The 27602-nt window shown below is 42.7% G+C and overlaps 1 protein-coding gene across 1 annotated transcript; it reads left to right on the top strand.

Moving 5' to 3' along the window:
• The first annotated feature begins 1359 nt into the window (after positions 1-1359).
• Positions 1360-6538, top strand: LOC147854269 (protein kinase STUNTED-like). Its single transcript, XM_087331196.1, has 11 exons — positions 1360-2038; positions 2239-2294; positions 2379-2500; positions 3082-3197; positions 3373-4164; positions 4276-4527; positions 4622-4782; positions 4877-4956; positions 5211-5358; positions 5460-5612; positions 5866-6538. Exons 1-11 carry the CDS (start codon positions 1843-1845, stop codon positions 6148-6150), a joined length of 2361 nt encoding a protein of 786 aa, XP_087187322.1. The 5' UTR covers positions 1360-1842; the 3' UTR covers positions 6151-6538.
• The last annotated feature ends 21064 nt before the right edge of the window (positions 6539-27602 follow it).

The following is a 27602-nucleotide window of genomic DNA, read 5'->3' as shown; positions in this document are numbered from 1 at the left end:
CCCTAGGGACAAGGGGGGTCAATAAGTCACATTTACCAAGTTTGCATTCGCTACTTTTAACAAAGAACTTCCCTTGTCTCCCATACATCATCCATCCCAACTTCCAATACCTTTTTTTAACTAATAATCAATGTAATGTAGTTTGGCACATCATCAATTGTAATTCTTCTTCTTCTTTTTCACAATCTTCTCTTAAAATAAAGCCCCCGGGACTTCGTAAAAACCATCATGCATGTGTTTCACACGCATCCGAAGGCGAGAATGGTCTCTCATCAATGTAGTAAAAGCCGTTCCGTGAGGGATAATCCAACATATTAAGGCCTAATCCGAGGCTCGTGGTTAGGGACTAATCCAGATTTGATTAAGACTAGTCTATGTTTAATTAGGCTCTAATCATGATTCAAAGCAGCTACCTATATGTGTAATCATATATCAAATGATCATTCATTGTTGAGTGTAGTTTCTCCATTGAAATGATGAGATTTGGAGGCAGCTAAATCCAACGGTTACCAAATCTTTTTGTTACCACCATTTTTAATCAGTCTTCTTTTATTTTCTTCTTTCTAGTTTATTTAATCTCCCTCCGAATATAACTAAATCAGTTAAATCGACACACTCCATGTTTCTCATTAAATTACAGAGGAAGAGAAATGAAAGAAAAGCTTTTGATTTCTTAGGACATCATTACAATGTAAAAAAGGAAACGAAAAAGAAAAAAAAGGAAACGAACGGATTGAATTCATCATTTTGCATTAAGGTAGCGACAGTTTTAAAAAAAGCAAAAAGCAGAAAATCAAAAGGGAAAAGCTAAAACGCAAATTGTTTCTTGATTAAGAAGTTTTTCTTTCATATTTTGATTATAATGTATATGTATATATGTATAGATATAGAGCATGCAAAGAAACAATGAAATTTTAAAAGAAAATTTGGGCTACAGAAAAGAATATAATTAAAATCAGAGAAAAACTGAGATTGATGTAAATTTTTGTTGCGACTATCTTTTTGCATCAAAAACAGCAAGAACAAAACAAAAAAGAATGCATTTAAAATATAAGCAAATGAAATGCTTGCGGAGTTTAAAAAATGAAAAAAGTTAAATTCAACTCTTTATCGTTTTATTTCTATTAAAAAAATTTAATGATAAAAAATAATGTCTTTTTCTTTCTTTTTATAATTTGGTGTAAAAGGAAATATTAAAGAAGAGTTTTTGAATTCATTCCTCCTTTCTATAATTGTGATGGGCAATTTATGTCTTCTTCTTTCCCTGATTGATTAATGAGAAGGGCGGAGATTGGCCATAGTTTTCTTGGCAGAAGTCGAAGGAGAAGAACAGAAAAGCAGGAAGGGGAAGCCATTTCTTTCCTTCTTTTCTTTCCATTCAGTAGCTCATCAATCTCATGGCTATGGCTATGGCTTAAATTAGTGGCTCATCAGTTCTGATCTCTCAATTACATCTTGTTATTTTCTAGCTAGTTAGTTAGAAGTTCCAAACCACAAAAAAGGTCTTAGAATCATTTGTCATTGCAATTTGCATTTATACCCTCCTCTAATTCAATCTAGACTGCATCCCACCAAATCTTTAGTGTAAAACCATAAAAGCAAATTCATTGATGCAATTGAATGAGAGTTTCAATTCTCAATCGGATCGACAGAGATAATACTGATGGTGATGATTATGTTATGGTAAGCTAAAAGGCTTTGAATTGTGAAGATAGATCACAAGGAGATGGAGAACGTGTCTGATGGAGCAGAGAAAGTGATGCATTTGTATTGTTAAGTCCTAAGTAGTAGTTTTGATATTTAAGCAGAAAACCCCTTCCTACAAGAAGAAGACTGCCAAATATGACAGTAGGGCAAGATGCAGGAGAGGCAATGAAGAGAGGAAATGTAGTCATAGTTGGCATGAAAGAGCTTGATGCTTATGATGGACGAGAGCTTCTCACTTGCACTCTCTCTAAATTCATTGAAGCAGGGGACTCTGTTATTGCCTTCCATGTCTCACCGCCTTCTCCTTCCTCTTCTTCTTCTACATCATCAGGTAATTGATCATATCCCTTCATTCATTTGTGGATGCATCCATGCCTAAATTCCACTTCATCTATATAACTATGGATAAAGTTAAATCCATAGTGAAATCCAATTCTATATATGTGTGTATATAATTCTGTATACAGATATCCCACCTTCCTAATATGAAGCTATCAATTCTCTTTGTCTTTTTCTTTTTTGTATACACAGTGCTCCACACTGATTCAATTATTGGGGTATATGAAAGCATTTTCAGCATCAAGAAGGTAATCAAACTCCTTGATATAATCTCTTAGAAGAAAAAAATTAGTACTAGCTTTGAGACACATTCTTGCTTGCTCTAAACATAGGTAGAGCTGGAGGTTAAGGTTGCAGAGGGCCGCTCTGTGAAGAAAGCACTCATAGAGGAAGCCAAAAGGACTAATGCTTCCAAAGTCATATTGGGCTATACTTGTGGGAAATCTCACTTAAGGTATGTAGGCTCTGCACTTTTTTTATCTGTAAACTCAAATTTGGGTTATGCTTGTGGGAAATCTCACTTAAGGTATGTAGGTTCTGTACTTCTTTTTAATCTGTAAACTCAAATTTGGGTTATGCTTGTGGGAAATCTCTGCTTATCCTTTGATAAAGGATGGATTGAATCTTAGGCTGTGATCTTGGTAAATCTGTTCTCTTAAGGAATGCCGTGTTTTATGGCTCATTTCAACCTCACCTGTTCTGCCACTAATAAAGACGGAAAAGCTTGCTTCAGATAATTTTAATTTATGGATTTGCATTTGGGTTTGTATGCGTATGACCAAAGTTTAGTTACGGTATGCATTACCCTGTTTTATGATTCATTTCCAACCTCCCCTGTTCTGCTTATGGTAAAGAATGGCTTGAAATTTGGGAATTGGGTTATTTATATTTGTGGAAAAGTTCACTTCAGTTAATGGCATGCTTCATCAATTTGCACTTGTGTTTGTTTTATATGACCAAAGGTCACTTCAGTATGTCCTTTTGAACCGCCCCCATTCTGCCTTCGATGATTAATCGGTTTATGCATTTGCACAGGTCATCCTTTTCTTTGGCTAAATATTGTTCAAAGAGGTTGCCTTCTACATGCACAGTTATGGTGATTCAGAAAGGAGAGATAGCATTCCAACAAGAAGGCAGCCTGAGAAATGATGGTAAGGGAGAGACTACGTTTCCTCATAGTTTTCTGTTGTTCCTTGGAGCGTATTTGTGTGTAATTAACGTCTTGGATTGCCTGTACTGAATTGGCTTAGAGAGAAAGGGATCTTTCTTTTTCTTCTTTAATATATTAGAGTTTAACTCTATTTCATGGATCTTTTCCATTCGCAGACGATACATGTATAGTGTTGTGCACTATTCAGAGAACCATCAGAAACCCCAGTAAGAAAGCTGAGAATCGGAAATGTATACCTCTAGCACCTTTGCAAGTTGCCGTAAAGCAAAGAAATATGCATCTTGTGCAGTCTCTTCGACAACTTCAAGAAGATGATTCTATTGTTGTCAATACACCTACATCACAAATTTTGTCATACTCAAAGGATCAAATGCCTAGTGAGACGGAGTCATTATCACCATCACCATCACCATCATCATCGTCTTCAGTCTCTTCGCCATACTCGCCCATATCTAACCAGCAAATCTTAAAGGTTCAGCAACATTACCTCCCAGAGGGCAAATCTGATAAAGGTAGTACCTTCAATGTGACCTTGGAGCATTGTCGACAAGATAAAACTCTGGGATTTAGGGTAGAAAAGGATGATGTCGACTCATCACATGTTGGGTGGCCATTGTTGCGTCGATCTACAACGATGGTGAAAGAGAATACTGAGAATCTAAACTGTCACCGGATGTCGGTTATTGAGTGGGCTTTGCAACTGCCAGATAGGCCAAAAGAGAAGCTCAATCCTCGATGCCTTCTGCTTACTAGAGAAGAGCAATGCAGAATTATCTGTGAAAACATAAGCAAAGATAAGAACCCCCCACTAAACAGTAGCACTATTGGTACGTATCCATGCGATGTGAATACCATCACATCCAAAGTGGAGTTAGTATGCCACAATAAAACTTGCAGGGAGTTTCATTTGCTCGAATTGCAAGCAGCAACAAACAATTTCTCAACAAGTAAATGTTTATATGTGCATACAAATGCTTCTTTTGTGTGTCTTTAGTATCTGTCTGGGGATCCATGATACCTATGCTTCCTATGATGCTGATATGTAATATTTATTTCAGGTAACATGGTTGGAAAAGGTGGATGTAGTGAAGTATATCGAGGAATCCTTTTGAATGGGAATATGGTTGCTGTGAAATGCATAAACGCATTGGCACCCGATTCTGTTGATGAGTTCGTTACCGAAGTGGAGATTGTCAGTAGTCTCCATCATTGCCACATTGTACAGCTTATTGGATATGCCGTTGGCTCAGAATTTTATTATCTTGTATATAATTTTGCATCTGAGGGAAACCTTGAACAAAAACTTCATGGTATGTATGATGATTTTAGTCCATTACTACAGAAAATACTGTGCTTTTGTGTATTAGTATTGAAAGAGTGTATTTTGGTTTTATTTTAAACTAGGTGGGAATTTGAAGGAAATCTTGCCATGGGATGCTCGATACAAAGTAGCGATTGGGATAGCCGAGGCCTTGAAATACCTGCATGATGAATGTATGCGGGCTGTTATCCATAGGGATGTGAAATCGTCTAACATTCTTCTCGATTCCAGCCTCAAGCCACAGGTTTTCCAAATATTTTTGTCTGTTGTGTATAATTGTTGAGAAACCATGTAGCAAAGATAGATATTGACTTTTCCTATGTGACATGTCTAAGCAGTTAACAGATTTTGGCCTTGCTAAATGGGCACCAACATCATCATCAATAATTACGTGCAGCGATGTTGTCGGTACATTCGGGTAAGAACGTGTGCCCCCCTCCCCACTTCTTTTCCTTCAATAGACGTAACTTTGTATTGTCCCCGTCTTGAAACTTTGAAGTTCTCATCTACATCGTAGGAAAACAAAACCCTCTAATCCACAAGGATCAGTAGGCAAACAAAAAAAACAAAACCCCCTAATCCACAAGGATCAGTCACACACATCCTAACTAACAGCTTATGAATGTGGCCATATGGAATCCTCATGGAGGTTATGTTTCTAATATTTTTCAGGTATCTTGCCCCGGAATATTTTATGTTTGGAAAAGTTAGCGAGAAGACAGATGTGTTCTCCTTTGGAGTAGTCTTGCTGGAGTTGATCACGGGACGACGACCTATTGATAATGGACATGCAAAGGGAGAGGAAAATCTGGAAGTTTGGGTAAGGTTATTTATTTATAGAATAAAACAAGATCCAAAATTTTACTACTTTCATAAATATTGTATCTTACAGGATGTAATTGTTTTGTCCTACTCTGTCAGGCAAGACCCTTATTGGAAGATGAGCCAAACTTTGGTGGGCTCATAGATCCTAACTTGGAGGGGAACTACAAAGATGGGCAACTTCGGAACATGGTGGTTGCTGCATCTCTTTGTCTTCGACAATCACCTCAACTGAGGCCTCGCATGAGTCGGGTATGACTGTGAAACCGGAGTGCATGTATAATACTTGTTTGGTACATGGACTTAAATTGTTTTATTGTATTCACCTAACTTGCGAAATCCCCTAACTTGGAATTAATTGATGCTTCTTACACTGCACTGCACTTAAATGAAGACCCAATAGGCCTTCACTATAAATTTATCCACACAAATCCCATGGATATTGTTTGTTTTATTGTAACAACAATCACGACATTTGCCAATTCTCATTTTTATTTTGTAATAGATTTTGAAGGTGCTGCATGGGGAGATGGAAGACATAGAGAGCGATACTAGCAAACAAGACATGGCAGTTTACAAGGATGCTGCTGATGATGGATTCGATGATATACCGAATAACTACAATGGAGATAGCGACATTCGGAAACACTTAACACTTGCACTCCTTGGTCTAGATGATGATGCAGCGTCACAAGGGAGCATTGAACATAGTGTGAACCTTTCACATTCCAATAAGTACTTGGAAGAATATTTAGGCCACCGTTTTAGTCGATCGAGTAGCTTCCAATAGAAGTGCACCCTGATTTGTAGAAATTATATCTATCTATCTATATATACACCATATTCCCTTTGAGAATTCTTCCTCTCCATGTATAATGTCATATCTGGTTCTCATGAACTTCCTTTTGCTGGCGAGTTTTGTTTGTACATATTCCAAACCCTAGCCAAGGCATCATTTTCTTGTTTTTATTTTTGAGATGTAGTTCATGTGTTTGGCTTTATTTTTTTCGGGGGGGGGGGGGGGACCTGAACTCTTGATCTCTTGCATTTAAAGCAAGAGCCCAAATCTCTGAAGGATGAGTTAAAATTGAAAGATAAGTGCAAAGGAATTTCTTATATGTAAATCATATTCATAATACACAGATTGATTTCTTATTTTATTTGCAACTGTTTCTGGAGTGTGGCATGTGATTCCATGATTGATTGTACCAGCTTTGTTTTGTTTCTAATCATAAAGAAAAAGGGAGAGTTCCAACTTTACATTGATTAAACTAAATGGTTGGTGTCACCAAACAATTCATCATCAGGATCACTCTGTTGTACGACTGTGATCATTGATTACAAGGGGAATTGAATCTGTAGTTTCTTGGTTAAATATAATATTGAGCGAATCGTAACCACAAATTGTTATGGTTGGAAAATCAATGCTCGAATTGTTGCCATGTATGCACTTAAATTTATACATATTGCTATGTAGCACTAAATTATTTGTAGACTTAAAATGATTTGAATTTCCGCGAAAAATGTTGGTGCCTTTGCATGTAACACCCACGATGTACTAAAAGACTTGATCTTCGATAATTATATGAGAGTATAGTCATCAAAGATGCCGTTGCATGCAACACCATGCGATGTACTTAAAGACTTCTTTGGTAACTACGCAACAAGATGCCTTTGCATACAACAAAACACGATTTGCTAAAAGACGTCTCTGAGACAATATAATTATCAAAGAGGTCTTTGCATGTAGCACCTCACAATGTACTAGAAGACCTCGTCTTTGATATTTATAAGACAACATGTCGTATAGTTATCAAAAAGGTCTTTGCATGTAGCACCCCACAATGTACTAGAAGACCTCTTCGTTGATAATTATACAACATATGCAAGACCACTTCGTGGATAATTATATATGTAAAGCAATATTGTTAGGAGTGCATAAGGTTGGAATTAGTCCATGGACAGTTTGCCTCCCATTGAGAGATGAAAGTGATTCTTTGGGATCAATTGAATTGACGTTCTTGCACATACATGAATTCGAACATCCCCCACCTTGGTAAGAGCCAAAATTCTTTGGGCTTAGCCAAATTGTCTTTACAAGTGAATGGTATGGGAAAATCTAGAGAAGTCCTTACAAATAGATTCATTGAGGTGGACGGTCTAAGAGCCTTTATTTGTAAGTTTGCACAAAATGCCAATATTAACCCTTTATTTAAATGCTTTGTTGGTAGATTCCCCATATGTGAATTGGGAGCCATCCAATTTCGTCATTGAAAGTAGAGAGTGACACAATAACAAAACCAAAATGTAGGAATCACATCCGACTACAACTTTTCATTATTTGAAAGAAAAATGGTAAAAGCTTTGGAGCGTCATCCCACATATCATAGAATTAGGATATCAAAGGGAAAGTTTTACTTTTTACGCAAAATGGGAGAATATTTAGGGGAATTGATGGTATAACAACCTCTAATATTAATAAAAATCCAAGCTTTTAGCATTCCACTAGCCTAAAGCCCTTGGGTTGTGGACAATGAATTTGTAAAGTAATCATTTGCGCACAAGTCATTAGTGTGCATCATTTCAAACTAGATTGAGAGACTTGAACTATAATCTTTAGCATACGTCATCAAATTTAATCGCTTCAATAAAGATAATGTCATGAACCTATGAACCATAGGAAATAGGTAATATGACATGTTGTCAAGTATTGGCCATGCACAATGCATTATTATCCCCACATTGATTCACATGTATCGACATTAGAACCTTGATGTAAATGTGTGTGCAGTAATTGTCCAAACAAGTGTGAATGGCCGTAGGGTAAATAAATCTAATTTATGAATGTTTTTGAATTTCATCTTCTACACACTTAGGCTTAAACCTTCCTACGAGTTTGCTCACTCTAGTATTAAGTTTAAGTCATCGAAACAAGGTATTTTTTCTCATTCCTGTTGTGAGATAGTTACATTCCTTAAGGAGAGATTAAGAGTATGGTTGTTGAATCAACATCTTTCATGATATCTTTCATGATATCTCAAAGTATGGAAGGATAATTTCCTTAACACCAAAATAGTAACTCAAAGATGAGAGAAGCTTGACAACCTGTGCTATCTATCTGGCTTACAAAACGGTTGACAGTGGAACAACCTTGAATGTGACTTCATCAAGAGCAAACAACTTTGACCAAGTAAAGATGAGAGAAGCTTGACAACCTCCTCTATCTATCTCGCTTCCAAAAGGGTTGACATTGGAACAACCTTGAATGTGACTTCATCAAGGAGAAACAAATTTGACAGAGTAAAGACGAGCAGTCTGAGACAACTTTTCCACAATATTTTTGGCGCCATTTATATGTGAATTCATCCATTCTCAAAGCAACAATGAGGCCGACAACAATGTTGGAGAAAATAAGGCAAAAAAGTGGACATCAAAGTTAGCTCGATGGTATCAACCATGTGATATGCCAACATGTTTAGGCTTAGTAAAGTATCCTATTGTTTTCTTTTTTCTAGAACTTTTTAATAACTAACTATCAAAAAACTTTAATACTTAGAAATTAAAATTTGTTCCTTAATCACATGTGACATGATTAACTTTAATCGCATGGCCATCCTACCTACCTAACTATGCAAAATTAATTCATGGCATTTTAGAATATATTTTTTGTCAAATGTGTAGGAAAGTACTAGAACATTGACAAGCAAACTAGACCACAAATTTAATGGATATGGAGATGTCTATGATAAAATAGAACACTTAAAGTAAAGCATCTGGCCAATGAATTTATCACATACATCACGTGTGTTATTGGTCATTTTGCAAAGGACATGTAAAATATAGGAAGACATGTAATGATAAAAACAATGAAGTAATGCCCAACAGTAAGCATCATGTAAGGATCCAATTAGTAATTACATGGGAATTTCTAGAGGACAACCATTTACCTTTGTGGGCAAGCAATGATTACATGTTGCACTAGGCGATAAGAGCCCATATATAAATGTAAAGAATGAAGAGATGATTGAGTGCGTAATTGTCATATTGTGTATAGTGGTTGTCTCACCACATTATTAATTAGGTGTTAGTTATGAGTCTGCAATCTTGTGTGAGTTGAGTTCCTTCAACTACAATATCATTAAGTGTCCTACTAAGACAAGTACCACCTAAATAAGAAAGAAGCTTGCATCCTCTCTTCTCTTTGCCATAGGATTAGATCCTTAATTGTTTCCACATAATTGTCGATTGAAGTTGACCACAACTATTGGAGACAACACATGTCAACCACAATGTCACATTGTCACGGAAATCTACATATGGGTGTATAATGTTGAGTGGGATTACCAATGCCTTATGGGTATATAATGAACTTAGGAGTGTAGTTTAGCAACAAAATGAATTCAAAAGAAAGGGGTAATGTATATGTATATTGTCTTGATTTTACTTAAGGTGTGAAGTGGATAAAATAAATTAGGTATTGCAAATCCTCAGATTTGATGTTGATCCTAAATTCAAGAAGCATGTACTTTCAATGTTGAGGAGGCTCTCTCATGCCTTCATAGAAGATTCACTTCATAGGTTCTACAAGAGAACAAATGTGATCTTTCATGGAGAACCTTTATAAGGGCTTCTTTTGTGTCTAGCCTATATGGGAGAGGGGAGGAAATTTTGTTTTCGCAAATGTGGATTTCTTAATGGAATGAGGCAATCATGTCATCATAGTAACGATTTTGAGTAATGCGGCCTCAAGTGGAGGGCTAGTGAGTGACTCATTCGGCCATTAACAAGAGAATATCTCTATAGATTCCACGAGAGAATGATGCGCGTTGTCTCATGGAGAGCCTCAAGAGGATTTCACTCTGAGGGAAAGATATTTGTTATTGAATTACAAGGAGATTACAACTATAATGTGTGGTTTCCAAGTGCTTAACACCGGAAAACATCTACAAATAAATGGAGTTAGGCCTCCCATCAATATCATTGGTCCAAAGATCCAGATTGGTGTATTCGTTATTGGTAGCGAACCGGGAAGAGTGGTTGTCGATCACTCTTGAGCCACTAGCTTGACTAACCCTAATGATCAATGATTACTCTCTCTCTCTCTCTCTCTCTCTCTCTCTCTCTCTCTCTCTCTCTTAGTAGAAGATGTTGGTTAACAATACACACTTAATAAGAATAACAGTTAATGAACACATTTCTTATTACAAAAGAGTATTTAGCACCATACAAGGGTAGAGTAATGTTAAGTATCTGACATCCGAGACATTGGTTATGGAGACAAAGGCACCAACAAGGGACACATGGCTCAACAAAACTATAGGAAAAGGAGATAGAGGAAACTCAAATAGGAGGGCAACCTAGTGTGAAAGGAACCCACCAACCTTGTAATTGTAGAGAATAGCGCGGAAAATTGCTCGGCCACAACCAAATCTTAGATCACTTCGTTTAAGGATCAAACATAGAAATGGGAATAGAGATGAATACTCATACACCAAAAGAAAGTACACAATATGTTTACGTGGAAAACCCTAATAGGGAAAAACCACGGGAACCCACAGACTCCAAACTATCACTATATGAGAAAGGTACAATCAAAGACTCAGAGGCAATGACCTCGAGCTCTGTATCTTCGCCAACAGGCGGTTACAACAGAAATCATTTTGTATCTTAGTCTCTCTCTCTCTCTCTCTCTCTCTCTCTCTCTCTCTCTCTCTCTCTCTCTCTCTCTCTCTATACAACAATTACAACAACAACAATATGACAACCCTACAGAGTGATTGCCCTAAGTCATATTTATACTTATATGAACTTAGGGCTATTTACAAATATACCCTCAATAGGCTTACTCAAAACATATTTACAAATATGTCTTCTCTTCCGGTTCTCATCGGGTCCAACCGATCTGGTTTCCGGATCTCTTCCGGTTCTCACCGGGTCCTCTTCATTCATAACCAGATCCCATCCGGAGGGACCGATTTCCCAACAGTAACAACTATAAAAGCCACCCTTTGGTGTCTTTTGTAGCTCTTCTCGAATAATAGCTTTTCTCCTTTCTATTAGTGTATTAAGAGCTTTCACTCTATCTTTGTAATCTTCTATTAGAGCTAAGGGCGATTAGGGTTAAGAGCTAGTTAAGACAAGCCCTAATCTCTCTACTCTTGTGTGGTGTAACAACTACAAGACATAGTGCTTGTAGTGTAACAACTTACCACGAGGGTAAGGTACTTACGATAAGAGAGAGAGAGAGAGAGAGAGAGAGAGAGAGTAAAAAAAAGAAGAAGAGTAAGTGTAAGCACTAATCAACATATTATCAATAGATTTTAGACTCGGGAAATATGCCACAAGAATGGAAGGCGGATTTAATTTATATGATTCCTAAAACCAGTGGGTAGTTAGAAGAGCTTCGTAATTGGAGACCAATTACCTTGTTGAATGTTATTTATAATATATTAGCAAAAACGATAACTAGATGGTTTTCTAAGTTGATTCATGATTCCCATACTGGTTTTATGCAAGAGCGAAGTATTTTTTATAATATTATTCTTTTTTAGGAAATGGTGGCCTTTGCTAAATTGCATAAGCAAGATCTGGTAGTGTTATTTCTTGATTTTAAAAAAGCTTATGACAGAGAAGACTAGGATTTTATGGAAGGCACATTGCTCAAGATGGGTTTTCCAAAAATATGGATACGAGGAGTATTAACATTATATCATAATGCATATAGTTCTCTTTTATTCGCAGGGGATGTTGGTAGGCGGTTCTGTATTTCAAGATCAGTATGGCTGGGACGTCCACTTGCTCCTTTTCTATTTTTACTAGTATCTGAAGCAGAAGATATGATTGTGCCCTTATTGTTAAGATTAAGGAATAAGCTAATATACTGGAATAAGGAGAAGCTATCCTTAGCAGGACGCATAATTGTTAATTTGGTGCTTTTGTTCTCGATTTGGTATATAACATCTACATGGCTGTTTTCTAAGTCAGTAATGCTTAAAGTTCAACGTTTAGTACGTAATTTTATTTGGGGGAACATTATTTCAGACAATCCTATAGCAAAGGTAGCTTGGTTGGTTCTTATACAACCTAAACATAAAGGAGGTTTAGGTTTGATTGTTCTCTTCATGCAAACTAAAGCATTACTCGCTAAACATGTTGTTAGGAGTTTATTGCCAGGAGAGGAGTTATGGAAAAAGTTATGGATTTAGCACTCACATAAGGTTAACTCGTCAATAGGTGGTCAATGGAATGATCTTCTTAGACGGTTCTTTAATTCAGATTTTCCATTACCTAAGTCCACAACTTCTTTAATGGATTTTTCTAGGCATGGGAAAGTCTTCGGCAAACACTTGTTTTCTTGCCACTGAAAAGTTATCATCAATTCATGCATCAACCATTGATATGGAATCCTTTATTTATTGATGAAGTTGCATGTGTTTTGGGTCTACGCCCTAGGTTATCTTGGGTTGCAATGGACAATGGTCCAACCCATACGGTTGCGAATTGGTTAAAGTTTCTACAGACTTCAACACAAGGCCAAAGGAATATGTTATCTAACTTAAGAGGGGCAAAAATTATGTTCTCAAAATGGTGCATGGTGTATCATGTCACTGTGCCAGCTTTGTAGTTTGATCATTTTCAGAGTTGGTACGATATGTTTTCGACACTTAATATACTTATAAGAGTTCGCTTATATCATCAAAATGGAAGCCTCTATTTTTATGAAGTTCTGGACAATGGTAGGTTGATATTAGTGGAGGAGTCTCCAATTATGTCGTCAACAAATTCGTTGCTAGTGCAAGTAATTGCTAGATTAGATAAAAATATATTTATCGATCCTAATCCATTAATTTCCAACTAATCGTCTCATAGTTGGGTTTTACACTCTAGGCCAATTGTTGATCTGCAGTGGGGTTCATTTAGTTATGGTCGGAACCTATCCATGTTTGACACTTTGAAAACGAAGGTCCTAAGTTCCATTCTTCACATATTTTGTGGCTTTTGGTAGAAACTTTATGTTGAATCTGATTGAGTCAGTACTTGCTAGAAAGAAGTATTGGGAGGAAGGTAATGTGGCATCTTCTCATATGGTGATGTTTTGGAAACAATTTTGGTCGATTAAGTGTATGAACAAGGTATTGCATTTTTTATGGTTGATGATTCATTACACATTGCCAGTAGGAGAATTACTAAGGGGATCAATGCCTGATCATTCATGTGTTATGTGTGGGTCTGCATCTGAGACATAACATCATATATTTTGGGAATGTGTTGCCGCTAAACATTTTTGGTTTCAAATTCTTAGGCTTCTAGGTCATAAGTATAGGTCAACTATTTTCACGTGGGGTGTAGTCTTCTGGGGAATGTAGGATCAACAAATTATCATTTATCATTATCATCATTCTTCCTTGACTTCACATGTGAGAAGTTTTTAGGTGTACCCTACTTCAAGTTCCTCGCAGGGAATCAAGCTTTTCTCGCAAAGTTATGTTTGGCAGATTGTCTCCTCTTTGGCTTTATGGGTTCTTTGGAAAGCTAGGTGTTCCAAGCTATACAATGATGAAAACACTCATGTTGTGGATTAGGTTAAGTCTTTTTGGGACTTATTGGTACATGCAGTTAAAGGTGATTATGATAGTTATAAGGGTTATGAAAATAAAGCTAATTAGAAAAGAAGGAGAATTCGACGAGTTTGGTCATCTATTCCTATCATGTTGGATGCAGGTGCTAATGTTAAGTGGAACTACGTTCCACCTTGTTGATTGTTCCCTCCACTTATGCCGTTCTTAGTGCAAACAACATGAGTTAAGATGGAGGAGGTGGTTGCGGCATATTGGAATGGTCTATTGATGTAAGTAAGATTTTGGCGGTAATTGCCGCAATGGTTGATGCGAATAATGAAGCATATTCTCTATTTTCGATAAGGATGAGTGATGATGGTGTCGGGGTTGAAGCATATTTTCATGAGGAGATTTAGAGAGTAGACTCATGTTGTTTTTGTAGGTACAAGATTTTGGTGATAATCGGCAACAACGATATGGTTTATGTGGACTTGATGAAACAAATTTTTTGTTTTTTATCAGGATGAGTGATGATGGTGTGGGGGCCGAAGTATATTACCATGGGGAGATGAGGAAACTTTTTAGACTCATGTTGTTGTTGTTTGTACAAGATTTTGGTGGTAATCAGCGAGATGGTTTACGTGGACTGAATGAAGCAGATTTTATGTTTTTGATAAGGATGAGTGATGATGGTGTCAAGGGTTGAAGCATATTTCCATGAGGAAAGGTAGAGAGTAAATTCATTTTGTTTTTTGTAGGTACAAGATTTTGGTGATAATCAACAACAATGAGATGGTTTATGTGGAGTGAATGAAGCAGATTGTCAGTTTTTTACCAGGATGAGTGATGATGGTGTGGGGGGTGAAGCATATCATGATGAGATGAGGAATTGTTTTTGACTTATTTTGATGTTGTTTGTACAGGATTTTGGTGGTAATCGGCGAGATGGTTGATGTGGATTGAATGAAGCAAATTTTATGTTTTTGATAAGGATGAGCGATGATGGTGTGGGGGTTGAAACATATTTTCATGAGGAGATGAGGACACTATATTCATTTTGTTGTTGTAGGTATAGGATTTTGGTGGTAACCGTCGAGATGGCTGATGGGGAAACATGAAGAATACTTTTTGAGGTTGTGATAAAGCTGAGTGTTGATGGTTTGGAGGTTTTATAGAAGGATATTCTTGACGGTGGTGGAGATGAAGGAGATGGTCAGATTCGACATGGGGGAGGATAGTTGTGGGCTAACCAAGGCGGCCCACCGCGTTCTACAACAAATCATTCATCATACCTCATGTGACATTACAAGAGTTGCAAGGTGGAGAATAGGTGATAGGAAAACAAGTACAATTGTTCTCATTATGGAACTGGAGGACATGGTCACATTCGAATGGAGGACGATGTTCTATGTTCAATACATATATGATGTCTCGTGCCATTCCTTTTTTGTCTTTCACTACTCTTATTTGTGATTTTCATAGGTCATCATGGCCAGAGCCTTTGTAATGTTTTTTTGCCTAATCATTTCGTCATGTATGCAAAATTCTACTAATGAAGAATATTTTTTTCGAAAAAAAAGGTGTAAGCACTAATCACTAAGGTTAGTTAACCTAGTAGCTCAAGAGTGCTCGACAACCACTCTTGCCTTGTTCACTACCAATATGTTATACACATATATGGATCCTAGACACAAGGATATTGACGGGAGGTAACTCCATCGAGTCATAGACATGTTTAGGTGTGAGTATAGGGAAGCCACAAAAATGATTAAGGTTTAGCCTAAGTAGCTATTAACTTAAATTGCTATTTGACTCAAATTGAAGATTAAGGGTACAGAGTAGACATGTTTAGGTGTGAGTACATGGAATCCACAAAAGTGATTAAGGTTTAGCTTAAGTAGCTCTTAACCTAATTGTTATTTGACTCAAATTGAAGATTAAGGGGACAAAGTAAGAGCTCTAGATCATTAAGTTACAATGGGTCAGAAATGTAAAACAAAATAATCCCATTATACACTTGTAATTATAACATAGAAATGCAAGGAGAATTGTGGTTATAGAACTCATATTTTACATCAAATTCGACGACATGGATTGAATGATTTAAATTACATCTTTTGGACAACCCTTTTCCATATATTGTAAAGTTTTTAAGAGAAAGAAAAAATTAAGATTCAAAAGAGTGTCAAGGGAATATCCTTGAGTTTCAGCATGGTGAGTCTATGATCAATGGATCATGTTGCCTTGGTTATCCATGCACCCTCGTCATTCACTACCGTGTAGTTTAGTCCCTCGATGAAGCTTGGGTGGTTAAATTTGCAAAACAGTGACCCCAAACAATGAGTTCTCTTGCTCATTTTGTTACAGTAGCATTTTGGAGTTGCTTTGTTAGATAAAAATAATGTTGTCTCGGTTATTAATTTGGGTTTAACCCATCAGGTTGTTAGTTGTATCATACATTTGAGTGAAATTAACAAGCCTCACATGATCTTCTAATCGTAACTCCTCTATCTACATTCCCAACCACTAGTGTTTCTCCTTCAACTTCGCGAATGTCTCCCAACTGCCCCTTTGTCTTTCTCATTTCCTATCACGAAATTCCATTAGTGAGATGGCTTGCAGAGAGTGGTGCTCATAGTCATTTCTTCGGGTGTCCCTCGTAGATATCCTCCTTGCAAAGAGTACTTATGAGCATTCTTTTGAATCTTATATGCCTCCTCTTTAGACCATGAGGCATATGTAGTCATTGGGCTTATGATTATCTTATATGTAGCCATTCTCTTTCATAACCATCCTCCTTGAATGTAGCAAGCACTTGCACAATTCATAACCACACACATTGACTTAAAACAATCAAGACCCACATCTTTGTCTTACAACAAAACTTCACTTTCCTCGTCTAACTATGTATAACATGTTCATCATGACGTTGTGCTTCCCAATCACATGCATAATTTTAGGGTTTATTGACTTGGATATAACATATTTCCCTTAACATGGCAATACCAAGCATCAAGCATCCCAAACTCATCTCGAGAATTGGGATGTGGTTCATTTTAGCAATAACCTCCATGTTAGTCAAGTAGTCTCAATCTATCTAATCCACAAATACGATGCCCCTTAGTTATCTCTTCGCTTTGCCAAAGTTCTTTTTTTTTTCATTGAGAACTTTGGTGCCAAAATGGTCCACCTTTTTGTTTGTATTCATATTGTAAGTAGTAGTGATGAAAAGTTTGACTTCTAGTCATGCAAAGAGTTCCTAAGCTTCATTAGCATCTAAGTCTTCCTTATGTACTTCAATGGCTCTGTCCGGAAGCTCTAAATTTCTTCTCCCTCCATCTTTGGATGAAGTGTGAATCCAACAACATATGGAGGTCACTCATGTATTAAGAATCCAACACAAAGAAGAAAACAGAAGTTGAAGAAATAGTTGAAGATGATCAACCACAATCTTTCCCACTCAACCATATCGGTAAGTGGCATCTTCTAATAAGTGTTGTCCAAAGGACAAAAATGTAAAATTAGGAAATTAGCAAACGCCGAGTCCGAGTATCACGGGCCACCGATGGCTCGGCTGTGTGTTAGGGGAAAAGTTATTTAAACGAGGAGCAGTACCTCAGAAAGGGGGAGAAGAAAATTATAGGCGGAAGCACTAACTTAGTCATTCGAATTAGATAAACTCGTAAGGTCACCGGCCATAGGCCGTGTTCTGTAATCCTTTTCTACCATAGTAATATATTTTAATTGTGCCTATTTTGCTGCATGAGTTTGTGTTTCGATCTATACCTATGAGTTTCATGCCGCCACGCCTCTCAAAACCTCGCTAGTGTTTTCTCTCTGAGCCTTGTATCTCTCTCAACGCCTCTGTACGAGCCTTCACGTACCATGCCCTTGAAGACCGATAGACATAGATCTATCGAAGGTGTTCACCCAAAGGAACGGGTAACACAATTTGGCACGCCCGGTTATAGCTGTGAGTGCACAGCGAACTTCGTTGAAGGTAACCACCAGCCGCCGTTACGGCGCCCTCTCGCACCACGAGGTCTCGGCCACCTGCCCGACGCCCTGAGCCAGTCGAAGGAACTTCCGACTCGGCGGTCACTACGACGCCCTGAGCCAGTCGAAGGAACTTCCGACTCGGCGGTCACTGACCAATCCTTTCCCGAGCAATCGGGGGCTTGTCCAGTGCAATCCTCGCCACCGGACACTCGATTGCAAGTGGATTCACCACCAGTGCCCCCGTCGAGCCCTCTGGAGGTCAACCAACCGGAACTAAACCCTTTTCCGGTGCTACCAGAAGAACCACAGTACGACATCATGTCGTACCCATACCCACGATATGCCGAGGACCTGACGCGGAGTCACACGTCCGTGCCTTCGTATCCACGTGGCAGGCTAACCACTCCATGCACCGCCTCACACGGGCCGAAATCGATGCATCGAAGATTGCCGAGTTCACACTCTGCCGCACGATGGTACTCTCGTCTCGAAATAGGAGAGGTCACCACTTTCCAAATCGTGCGCACAAAGTTCCTTGAACTTTTCATCGCGAGGTGCCTAAACGGGAACTGCTACGACAATTCTTCTCTATATGCCAGGAACCGCACGAAACGGTCGCGCAGTTCACGATCCGGTTCCAGGATCTCTACAGACAAGTGGCCGATGATGTCTCGGCACAACATATACCAGACACTTTCCTATCCAGTTTACGAGAGCCTCTACGAACGACTCTCGCACTTACAAATTTCGCCAACCATACTATTGAACAAGTCATAGCGCGCGTTCTCGCCCTCGATCGGAACCAGCACGGCACGACCTTCTCGATGACATCCTTGCACAACGCTCTTCCCCAAGAGGACAATCGCTTTCGCCAAGCCCTCCAATGCACTGCGTGTTCAGGATCAGGACACCTAGCCCTCGAATGTCCCCACCGACCACAGTGTCCGATCTGTCAGTCTTGAGCTCACACGGTCGAGCAGTGCGAATATAATATGTTGAACCGTACAACGGCGGCACCGGTCCGCCAGATCGAGCCACGAAATACATACTCTCGGCAAGACGAGCGATATATCTACCGCGACCAGGATAACGACCAACCGCGATCCCCGGATCGATGGCGCCGAAACGACGACTACCAACGTGATCATCGCCGTGATTATTATCGCGATGACCGGCACGACGATTATGCTCGATATGATGACGATCGCGATGATCGGTATGACCGAAGGAAGTCACGCATGGATCGGCGAAACACACGCAACAACAGAAGACCTAATCACAACCGCCGACGGGACGCTCCTCAACATGACCAGCGCAACTCCAACGCACCTCGGAACAACCCACCACCAAACGAGACCGAGGATCAACAACAACAGCTCCCACACACAGACCGACCGGACACCAGCAGCTCGGCCAATGTGACATGTTTTAAATGTAACCAACCAGGCCACTACGCCACGCAATGTCCGACAACCAACCGTGGCAAGGCACCCGCGGTAAACAGTATCATGGCCGATGTTCAAACGGTCACTACCCGGAGTAAAGCACAGACTACTCAGTGGCAAATCCAGGATGAAGTACGACAGGCAGCAAAAGAATGGGTCGACACGGCCAATAAAAATAATGTCGCACGCATGCAAACTGACATGAAGGACGGGCCCAGTGAAGTACCACAAACCCCGGCACCATCCACGTCGTCGGAGGACAACCAACTATGGGATGTTCTTACCAACTCCCGCATCTCGCTGCCCCTACATAAACTGCTACCACTCATGCCGAGATTTCGGGACACCTTGGCGGCACTACAGGCCAATACTACGGCCGTGACACCACCGGTACACCTCACCAAAGCAGGAATCGGTCCACCACTCATGGATTCTCAGAACCCAGCTGTGCGAATCATCATTAAAGGACAAGACCTGCACGGATGCATCATCGACGGCGGATCTGGCGTAAACGTTATTAGCGAATCAACGTGTCTCAAACTCGGCCTGAATCAATGGGAACCATGCCCCTTTTGGCTTCGGATGGCCGACACCCGCTCCGTTCGCCCCATTGGTTTAATCCGCCATCTCGACTTCACACTCGGCGGCCACATGTTCACGATCTCGACCGTCGTGCTACGACTGGAGACACAAGGTGCCTACCCAATGTTACTAGGTCGACCATGGTTGCGCATAGCGAATATCAAGCAACATTGGCAACGCAACATGATCTCGTTCCGAAGAGGGAAGACAAAAGTCTGAATCATCACTGAAGAACGAGTACCCGTCGCCCTCAACACTTCGCCGTTATACGCGGAAGGGGTCCATATGCTCGACGGATTGGCCGATGAGGAGGTCGATGACTTCCTAGATGAGCATCCCACGATCATTCCTCTCTTCGAAATCAATGCCTTACCAACCATCGAGCCATCTAAAAACGAGGAAGTCACGGAGGAGTCACCACCCCAGGATGAACCCGATGCAACCACAGTTGCTGAGCTACGTCATGCTCGGGAAGCTTTCGAACGCGAACTCGCCGTTTCACAACGAGTGAAAGCATCAACCCTGGAAACAATAAACCTCGGTTCGGACGAGAACCCCCGTACGGTACAAATTGCCAATAATCTACCAACCGGCGAACGGGCATGCCTCGTAAAATTACTCACCGACTACCAGGATGTTTTCGCTTGGTCTTACACCGATATGAAGGGGTTGGATCCTCAATACTACCAACATCAAATTCACATCTTACCCGACACTCGGCCGGTTCAGCAGAGGCGCTACAGGATGAACCCCAACTACGCCGCTAAAGTCAAAGAGGAAATTGACAAGTTACTCCAAGTGGGCTTCATTCGCCCTGTTAAACGGGCTACATGGTTGAGCCCGATCGTAGTAGTCCCAAAGAAGAACGGAAAAATTCGCGTCTGCGTCGACTATCGGAAGCTTAACGCGGCAACAGTCACCGACGGTTTCCCTCTCCCATTCACGGATAGCGTCCTCGACACGGTAGCCAGCCACGAATGCTACAGTTTCCTCGACGGGTTCAGCGGCTATAACCAGATAAGAATGCACCCGGAGGATCAGGAGAAAACCGCTTTCGTCACGGAATGGGGCGTTTTTTGTAGCAGAAGTTATGATGTTCGGTCTAAAAACAGCGTCGGCGACGTTCCAACGCATCATCACTGAAATCTTTCATGACTACATCCCGACGTTCATGCAAGTTTTTCTCGACGATTTCGCCGTGTATGGCAATCGACGGGAACACATGACCCACTTACGACTCTGCCTGGACCGATATCGCCAAGCTCGATTGAGTTTAAACCCGGCGAAATGCGCGTTCTTAGTCACCAGCGGCAACCTTCTCGGCCACATTGTTAGTCAAGAAGGCATCGCTATGGACCCGGATAAAGTAAAGGCAATCCTGGATGCCACTGCACCCTCGAATGTTAAGGCACTAAGCCGTTTTTTGGGACAGATCCGGTGGGACAGCCGACTGATACGACACTTGGCCAATTTCGCGACACTCTTACACGCGGCAATCCATCGCCTTCCTTTCCAATGGACGTCAGTCGAGGATACGACTTATCAGACCCTGAAACGAATGTTGTCACATGCCCCGGTGGTCCAGTCTCCTGTTTGGTCCCAACCGTTTCACGTCTTCGTAGATGCTTCGAACATCGCCATCAAAAGTGCTCTGATGCAATGCACACCCCCGAATTGGTATAGGCATGTGTACTACGCCAGCCGACGGCTCTCGACCGCGAAAAAGAATTACTCCACCACCGAGCGGGAGGCCCTCGGAATGATTTATAGCATCAATAAATTTCGGCATTACCTCTTGGGCCGAAGATTTACCTTTCACGTGGATCACTCGGCCCTTATTTATTTGGTCAATAAAAAAGCCCTCACCGGACGGTTGGCTCGGTGGATGCTCCTACTACAAGAGTTTGATTTTCAAATTCAGCATCGACCCGGGGTACAACATGCCGTCGCCGACTACTTGAGCCATCTTGAGTCAGGAGAACCAGCGAAAACAACGTACGACGAGCTACCGGACGCCAGCCTATTTAACCTGACCACGGTACCAGACGATAACGGAGATGAATGGATCACAGAGATGACTCATTTTCTCACTACCGGTGTACCTCCCGAGCACATGACCCTGGACACGAGAAAACGTCTAGCAGTGCGTAGCCGGAATTTTTGCCTCGTCTCGGACATTCTCTACCACAAAGGCTCAGACGGCATATGGCGCCGAGCGATTCGGCAATTCGAGAAGAACGCTGTTCTTCAGGAAGCCCACCAGGGAGCAGCTGGGGGACACTATGCCGGGGATTCCACGGCAAGGAAAGTTTGGCAAAGTGGATTATGGTGGCCGACAACAAAGAAAGACGCTCACGAATTTTGTCGGCAGTGCGATTTGTGTCAACGTCTGGGGCAACCAATGGAACAATCACGGATGCCACACCAGCCGATTCTTCCGTTGGACCCATTTCAAAAATGGGGTTTGGATTTTGTAGGCCCTTTCAAACCACCCGCGGCCAGAACAGGGAATAGGTATATTATCGTTGCCACGGATTACTGCACCAAATGGGTCGAGGCTAAGGCACTCCGAGATAACACGGCGGCATCCACGACTAAATTTGTGTACGAGCACCTCTGGTGCCGTTACGGATGTCCAATCGAGCTCGTTAGTGACCAAGGTGGGCACTTCATCAATCATATAATACGTGAGCTTACACACCACTACGCGGTGGTGCACAAGAAAAGCACACCATACTACCCGTAGGCGAACGGCTTGGCAGAATCAACAAATAAAATCCTCCAAACCATACTGAAGAAGATCGTCAATGAAAACAGGACCGATTGGGATGACAAACTCCAGAGCACGCTGTGGGCGTATCGTACGACTTTCAAAACAAGCATCCAATCGACCCCCTTTCGAATGACGTTCGGGTTAGAAGCCGTAATGCCCGTCGAGTTCCAAGTTCCGAGCCTCCGAGTTCAAGTCAAAGCACGGCTCCTCGAGGCCGAATCCGAGCAATATCGGCTGGAACAACTCCTCGAACTCGGGGAAGATAGGATAAAGAGTATGGCCCAGCTCGAACGACACCAACGGCAACGCAAGGCTTTCGTGGATCGACATCGACATGGGTTGGAGAAGGAGCTCACCATCGGCAAACCAGTTCTTCTTTTTCAAACACGACTTAGGTCAATGCCGGGAAAATTAAGATTTCGGTGGACTGGTCCATTCTGGATTATCGACGAGTTCAACGGGACGTTCTAGCTCGACACACTCGCTGGCGACACGGTCAAAAGCTGGGCCAATGGTTTTCGGCTTAGACCATATCGAGGGACTACACCACCCAACCCGTTTACCAAGCCACACGGCACCAACGAGACTCAGGAGATCACCACGGAGGACGCCACATGTCCCCCTGAATAAGGACTCACCCACCTTCTTGAAATTAATAAAAGTAGTAGTAGGTAGGATGAACCATAGTTAGCCACTGTTTAGCTACACCTACACCACCCACTTAGGCACCCACAATTTTAGGAGCACTCCTCACCTCCACTCTTAGTTCAAGTTACCTTCAACTCTCTATGCTCCACCCCTCACCACCACTCAGTTAGTACCTATTTAAGTTGTTCACACATGCAAACCACATGCAAAGCACTAGAAGCACCCCACTCACCTTCAGGACACGTGGTGCTAGTCACTTATTATGGCACCCACGACTCAGAATCTTCAGGATTCGCTGCAGGCACAAAACCCTAGGAATAAGTTACCAAAACCGTTTCCAAAACGCAGCACAGACCATTATCGCTCTCCATCTCCATTGCCATCAAGATCAGAAACCCCATCTCACCCTCATCATGCGAAGCGCTCTTGCTCTCAAGCCCTCTTCCGCTCTCATAACCTCTCTGCTGGACTTCCACTTCCTGTTGCTCCTGCTGTAGCTCGCCCTCGCCTCATCACTTTGCTTCACGCTTCCACACAGTCGAACCCAGCCTCCATCTCCACTATGCCTCTTACCGCCTCAGCAGAAACCCGTGCCTGGCTCCAGGAACGAGGAATGGGCGGTTACATGAAGATAATCGATGCCCCCCCGCACCCAGATGCCCAAACTGTGGCGAAACATATAAGTCCCGAAGCCATCACCAACAACGTGCTTCGGGTTGTTTTGGACTTGCAACAGGGAGGGGACCATGAGGTCGACATACCCCCGGCATCAAAGATGAAGGTGTACTTTGGTGAGTACTCAGCCACAGGGAAGGCATATCGCACGTATGGCGGGCCCAACAAAGCTTTCGGGGAGATTGCTCGTATCTTGATGGAGTATGCGTTCGTGCATACGAACCCAACGAGCATGCCGCAGAACAAGGCAGCCATCATCATCAGCGCTTATGAAGGAAACAGAATCGATTGGGGAATCATCACAGGCGAAGGACTCCGCGCCGCCTTAGCTTCATTTCAGTCCGGTAAGAAGATGTTGTCTGTTCTTACCCACTTTTTGATGGTGCTATACCCACCCTCTTCGCTTCCTTCCCCTCGCGCACTCACGTCCCCACCACCACCACGGAGGCAGAGAGAGAAATTCGTGGCCATCAGCCACGAAGCATGGGAGGAGCCCACATCGCCTTCACCCCCTGCCGCCGACCAGAAAACCGCATCTGCTCCACCACCCGCCCAACCCCAACAAAAAAGGGTAGTTTCCGAGACCTGCCAAGAATGGGAGGGGGAGGTAGCCACGACAGACAACACGGCCGATGACGTCACCATTCGACAGCCAACGTTGCACCCCTCGGTAACGTCCCCAGGACCTAGCCCACGCTCCAACACACAGCAGGCTGCACCACCAAGACCCCAGAAAAGGAAGAAGGCGGAGGAAACAACACTACCGGCCCCGGAACCCCAACCACAACCAAGCAAAAGAAGACGACTCAACCGCGAGTCCTCGGAAGAACAAAAGGAGCCACATCAGGAGCAAGCCTTAGTGGTCAGACAGAGCAACCTGGCCATCACCCCTGCGGAGGCATCGCTGAACCAGGGAACGATCGAGCATGGGCAGACAACACAGATCTCGGAGGATGAAGTCCTTGGGTATAAGGACCTCCCCGCAGAGGCTTACGAATTTAGTGCGCTCCTCCGCCTCGGTACGTCATTCGAGCTGGTCGACTTCCTCGCCAGAGCCCAAGTCGCAGCAGCCGCTCCGATGGCGGAAGAGCACGCCGAAACAAAAATGATTCAACGCGCGCTAATAGGTGAAATTGAGCCCCAGGAGGACAGGGCTTTACAAAAAATCGGAAGGAAGAAGCAGGCAAAACAGGCCGCTCTCCTCATGGAGGTCCCCGAGTTGAACACGACCCTTATCGAGGCATATCGGGACCTGGATCGCACTATGCGGGCAGCCAAAGACATGGCCCGAAAGATAAAAGTAGCCCAAAAACAGGCTAAGATGGCTACAGAACTATGGCACGCTGCGAACCAGAAGCTGGCAGCTTGGGAGCAAAACCGGCTGGAACAACAAGTCCCGAGCCTTCTAGTAACGACCACCGAGGCCCTCCCAGCGCCTCCACGTATAACGATGATGGATGAAAGCACCATCACCGACTCCATCCTGAAGGTGCAGGCCAGTACACAAACGGACTCGTTACAAATGGTTGATGCCTGCACAACAACCGAGGCGGCCACGACCGTGGAGCAAACCGAACTACCCGCACTGTGTGCAACCAAGGAGGTGGCAACCTAGACAGAACCCCCGCTCCGGGATTACCGTGCGGAGCTTAAAGAAGAACAATGGCGAACCGAGAGACACGAGCAACGGCATCAAGAGGCGATGGCTCGCCTAAAAGAAGAAGCTTCCAAGCAGATGGTCGAGATAAGAGCCCAGGCCGACCAAAGGATACATGAGCAGAACAAAGCACTGGGTCGGGTACAAGCGCAAGCCGCGGCCAAGGAAGCCGAACTCAAAAGCAAGCTGGAGGAATAAGCAGCCACAGTGGTGAAGAAAGAGACGGAGGTTCTAGACCTACAGGCCGCGCTCGACAATGCACACGACTGGAACCGGCGGCAGGAGGAAAGAAATCGCGAACGGGAGGAGAGGATGAACGCGGAGAATGCCGAGCTACAGAGTCAGTGGACGACCCTTAAAGAGATGGCTGACAAGTTTTTCATCAAATGCAAGCTACTTTCGGAGCAAAAAGATGCCTTATCGGATTCCTACTTCGCCCTTCAAGAAGAGAGAATCGTCGAATGGGAACAAATCCGGGCCATGTGTCAGAAAGAACGGGAGCAGGCCACCGAAGAACTCACCAAGCGTTACGAGCAGGCTCTCTAGCTCGTAACCGCGGATGCAAAGAACAATCAGACCATCTATGAGCTAAGGACACAGAAGATTCAGGCCGAGGTCGACGGCTTAAAACAGGAATTAACAGCCATCCGAGCACAACCCGGCATGGATGAGACACGCATCCACATACTGCTCGAGAAACAGCGCCAACACCTTACCAAAAAGGTCGAGGAAACATTAAGTCGCGCGGGAGACGAATGGGCAGCCCAAGCTGCCGAATTGCATATTTTACGTGCCGACGCCGAGAATCGACGGAAGGGGGGCCGAGGCTTCTACAAAATGGACAAAGCCAGCATTCAAAACCTGCGTGCAGATTTAACCGAGGATTAATAGTCCCTGGCAAAATCTCACACCGCGGCAATCGAGCAAATAATGGAGGACTTCAATGACGATCAGATGTTGTTTCGCCTGGAAGCAGAAGCCTTCGAACGAGAACGACTCGCAGCCATCCCCACCAGCCCTCCAACGGCCACAGAGCAGAAAGAAGAACCTCCCAGCGAGGAGATCACGGACACGGCACAGGAGGAACTTGCCCCGGCCAACAGACATCCCATGGACGTCCACACAGTACCAGAGCCTGTCGAAGGAGAGGCTAGCGGCCACGAACCCACACCCCCACCAGAAGAATCGGCCGCACCCGGGGCGGACGCCCGAGAAGATATGCCACCCCCGGACCAAACTCAACCCCCCGCACCGACAGTCCAACCAGACCACCCTGCCACCACCCCGGACCCCAAAAGCATCCTCGACATCTTAAAGGAGGAATGAAACGAGGATCACGCCTAAAAGGTAATTTTTGTAATATTTTAGTATTTTGTAAGTCGTGGGTCCGACGGACAAGGTCCTGTCCCACGAGCGTGCCAGGTGTTGTCCAGAGGACAGAAATGTAAAATTAGGAAATTAGCAAACGCCGAGTCCGAGTATCACGGGCCACCGATGGCTCGGCTGTGTGTTAGGGGAAAAGTTATTTAAACGAGGAGCAGTACCTCAAAAAGGGGGAGAAGAAAATTATAGGCGGAAGCACTAGCTTAGTCATTCGAATTAGATAAACTCGTAAGGTCACCGGCCATAGGCCGTGTTCTGTAATCCTTTTCTGCCATAGTAATATATTTTAATTGTGCCTATTTTGCTGCATGAGTCTGTGTTTCGATCTATACCTATGAGTTTCACGCCGCCACGCCTATCAAAACCTCGCTAGTGTTTTCTCTCTGAGCCCTGTATCTCTCTCGACGCTTCTGTACGAGCCTTCACGTACCATGCCCTTGAAGACCGATAGACGTAGATCTATCGAAGGTGTTCACCCAAAGGAACGGGTAACAATAAGAATTTGCAAACATATGTCAAATT

The sequence above is a fragment of the Azolla caroliniana genome, unplaced genomic scaffold (assembly GCF_043228905.1).
Source record: "Azolla caroliniana isolate FFs.n. ecotype wild unplaced genomic scaffold, voAzoCaro1.0.p SCAF_15, whole genome shotgun sequence".
NCBI classification, from domain to species: Eukaryota; Viridiplantae; Streptophyta; class Polypodiopsida; order Salviniales; family Salviniaceae; genus Azolla; species Azolla caroliniana.
This window is presented reverse-complemented; position numbering and strand designations above follow the sequence as displayed.

Bases quoted from the DNA above. Each gene is read 5' to 3' on its own strand.
- LOC147854269 (XM_087331196.1), top strand. From the start codon at position 1,843: ATGACAGTAGGGCAAGATGCAGGAGAGGCAATGAAGAGAGGAAATGTA. The intron at 4,165-4,275 runs GTAAATGTTTAT...TATTTATTTCAG, and splicing joins AACAAACAATTTCTCAACAA to GTAACATGGTTGGAAAAGGT. The intron at 5,613-5,865 runs GTATGACTGTGA...ATTTTGTAATAG, and splicing joins TGAGGCCTCGCATGAGTCGG to ATTTTGAAGGTGCTGCATGG.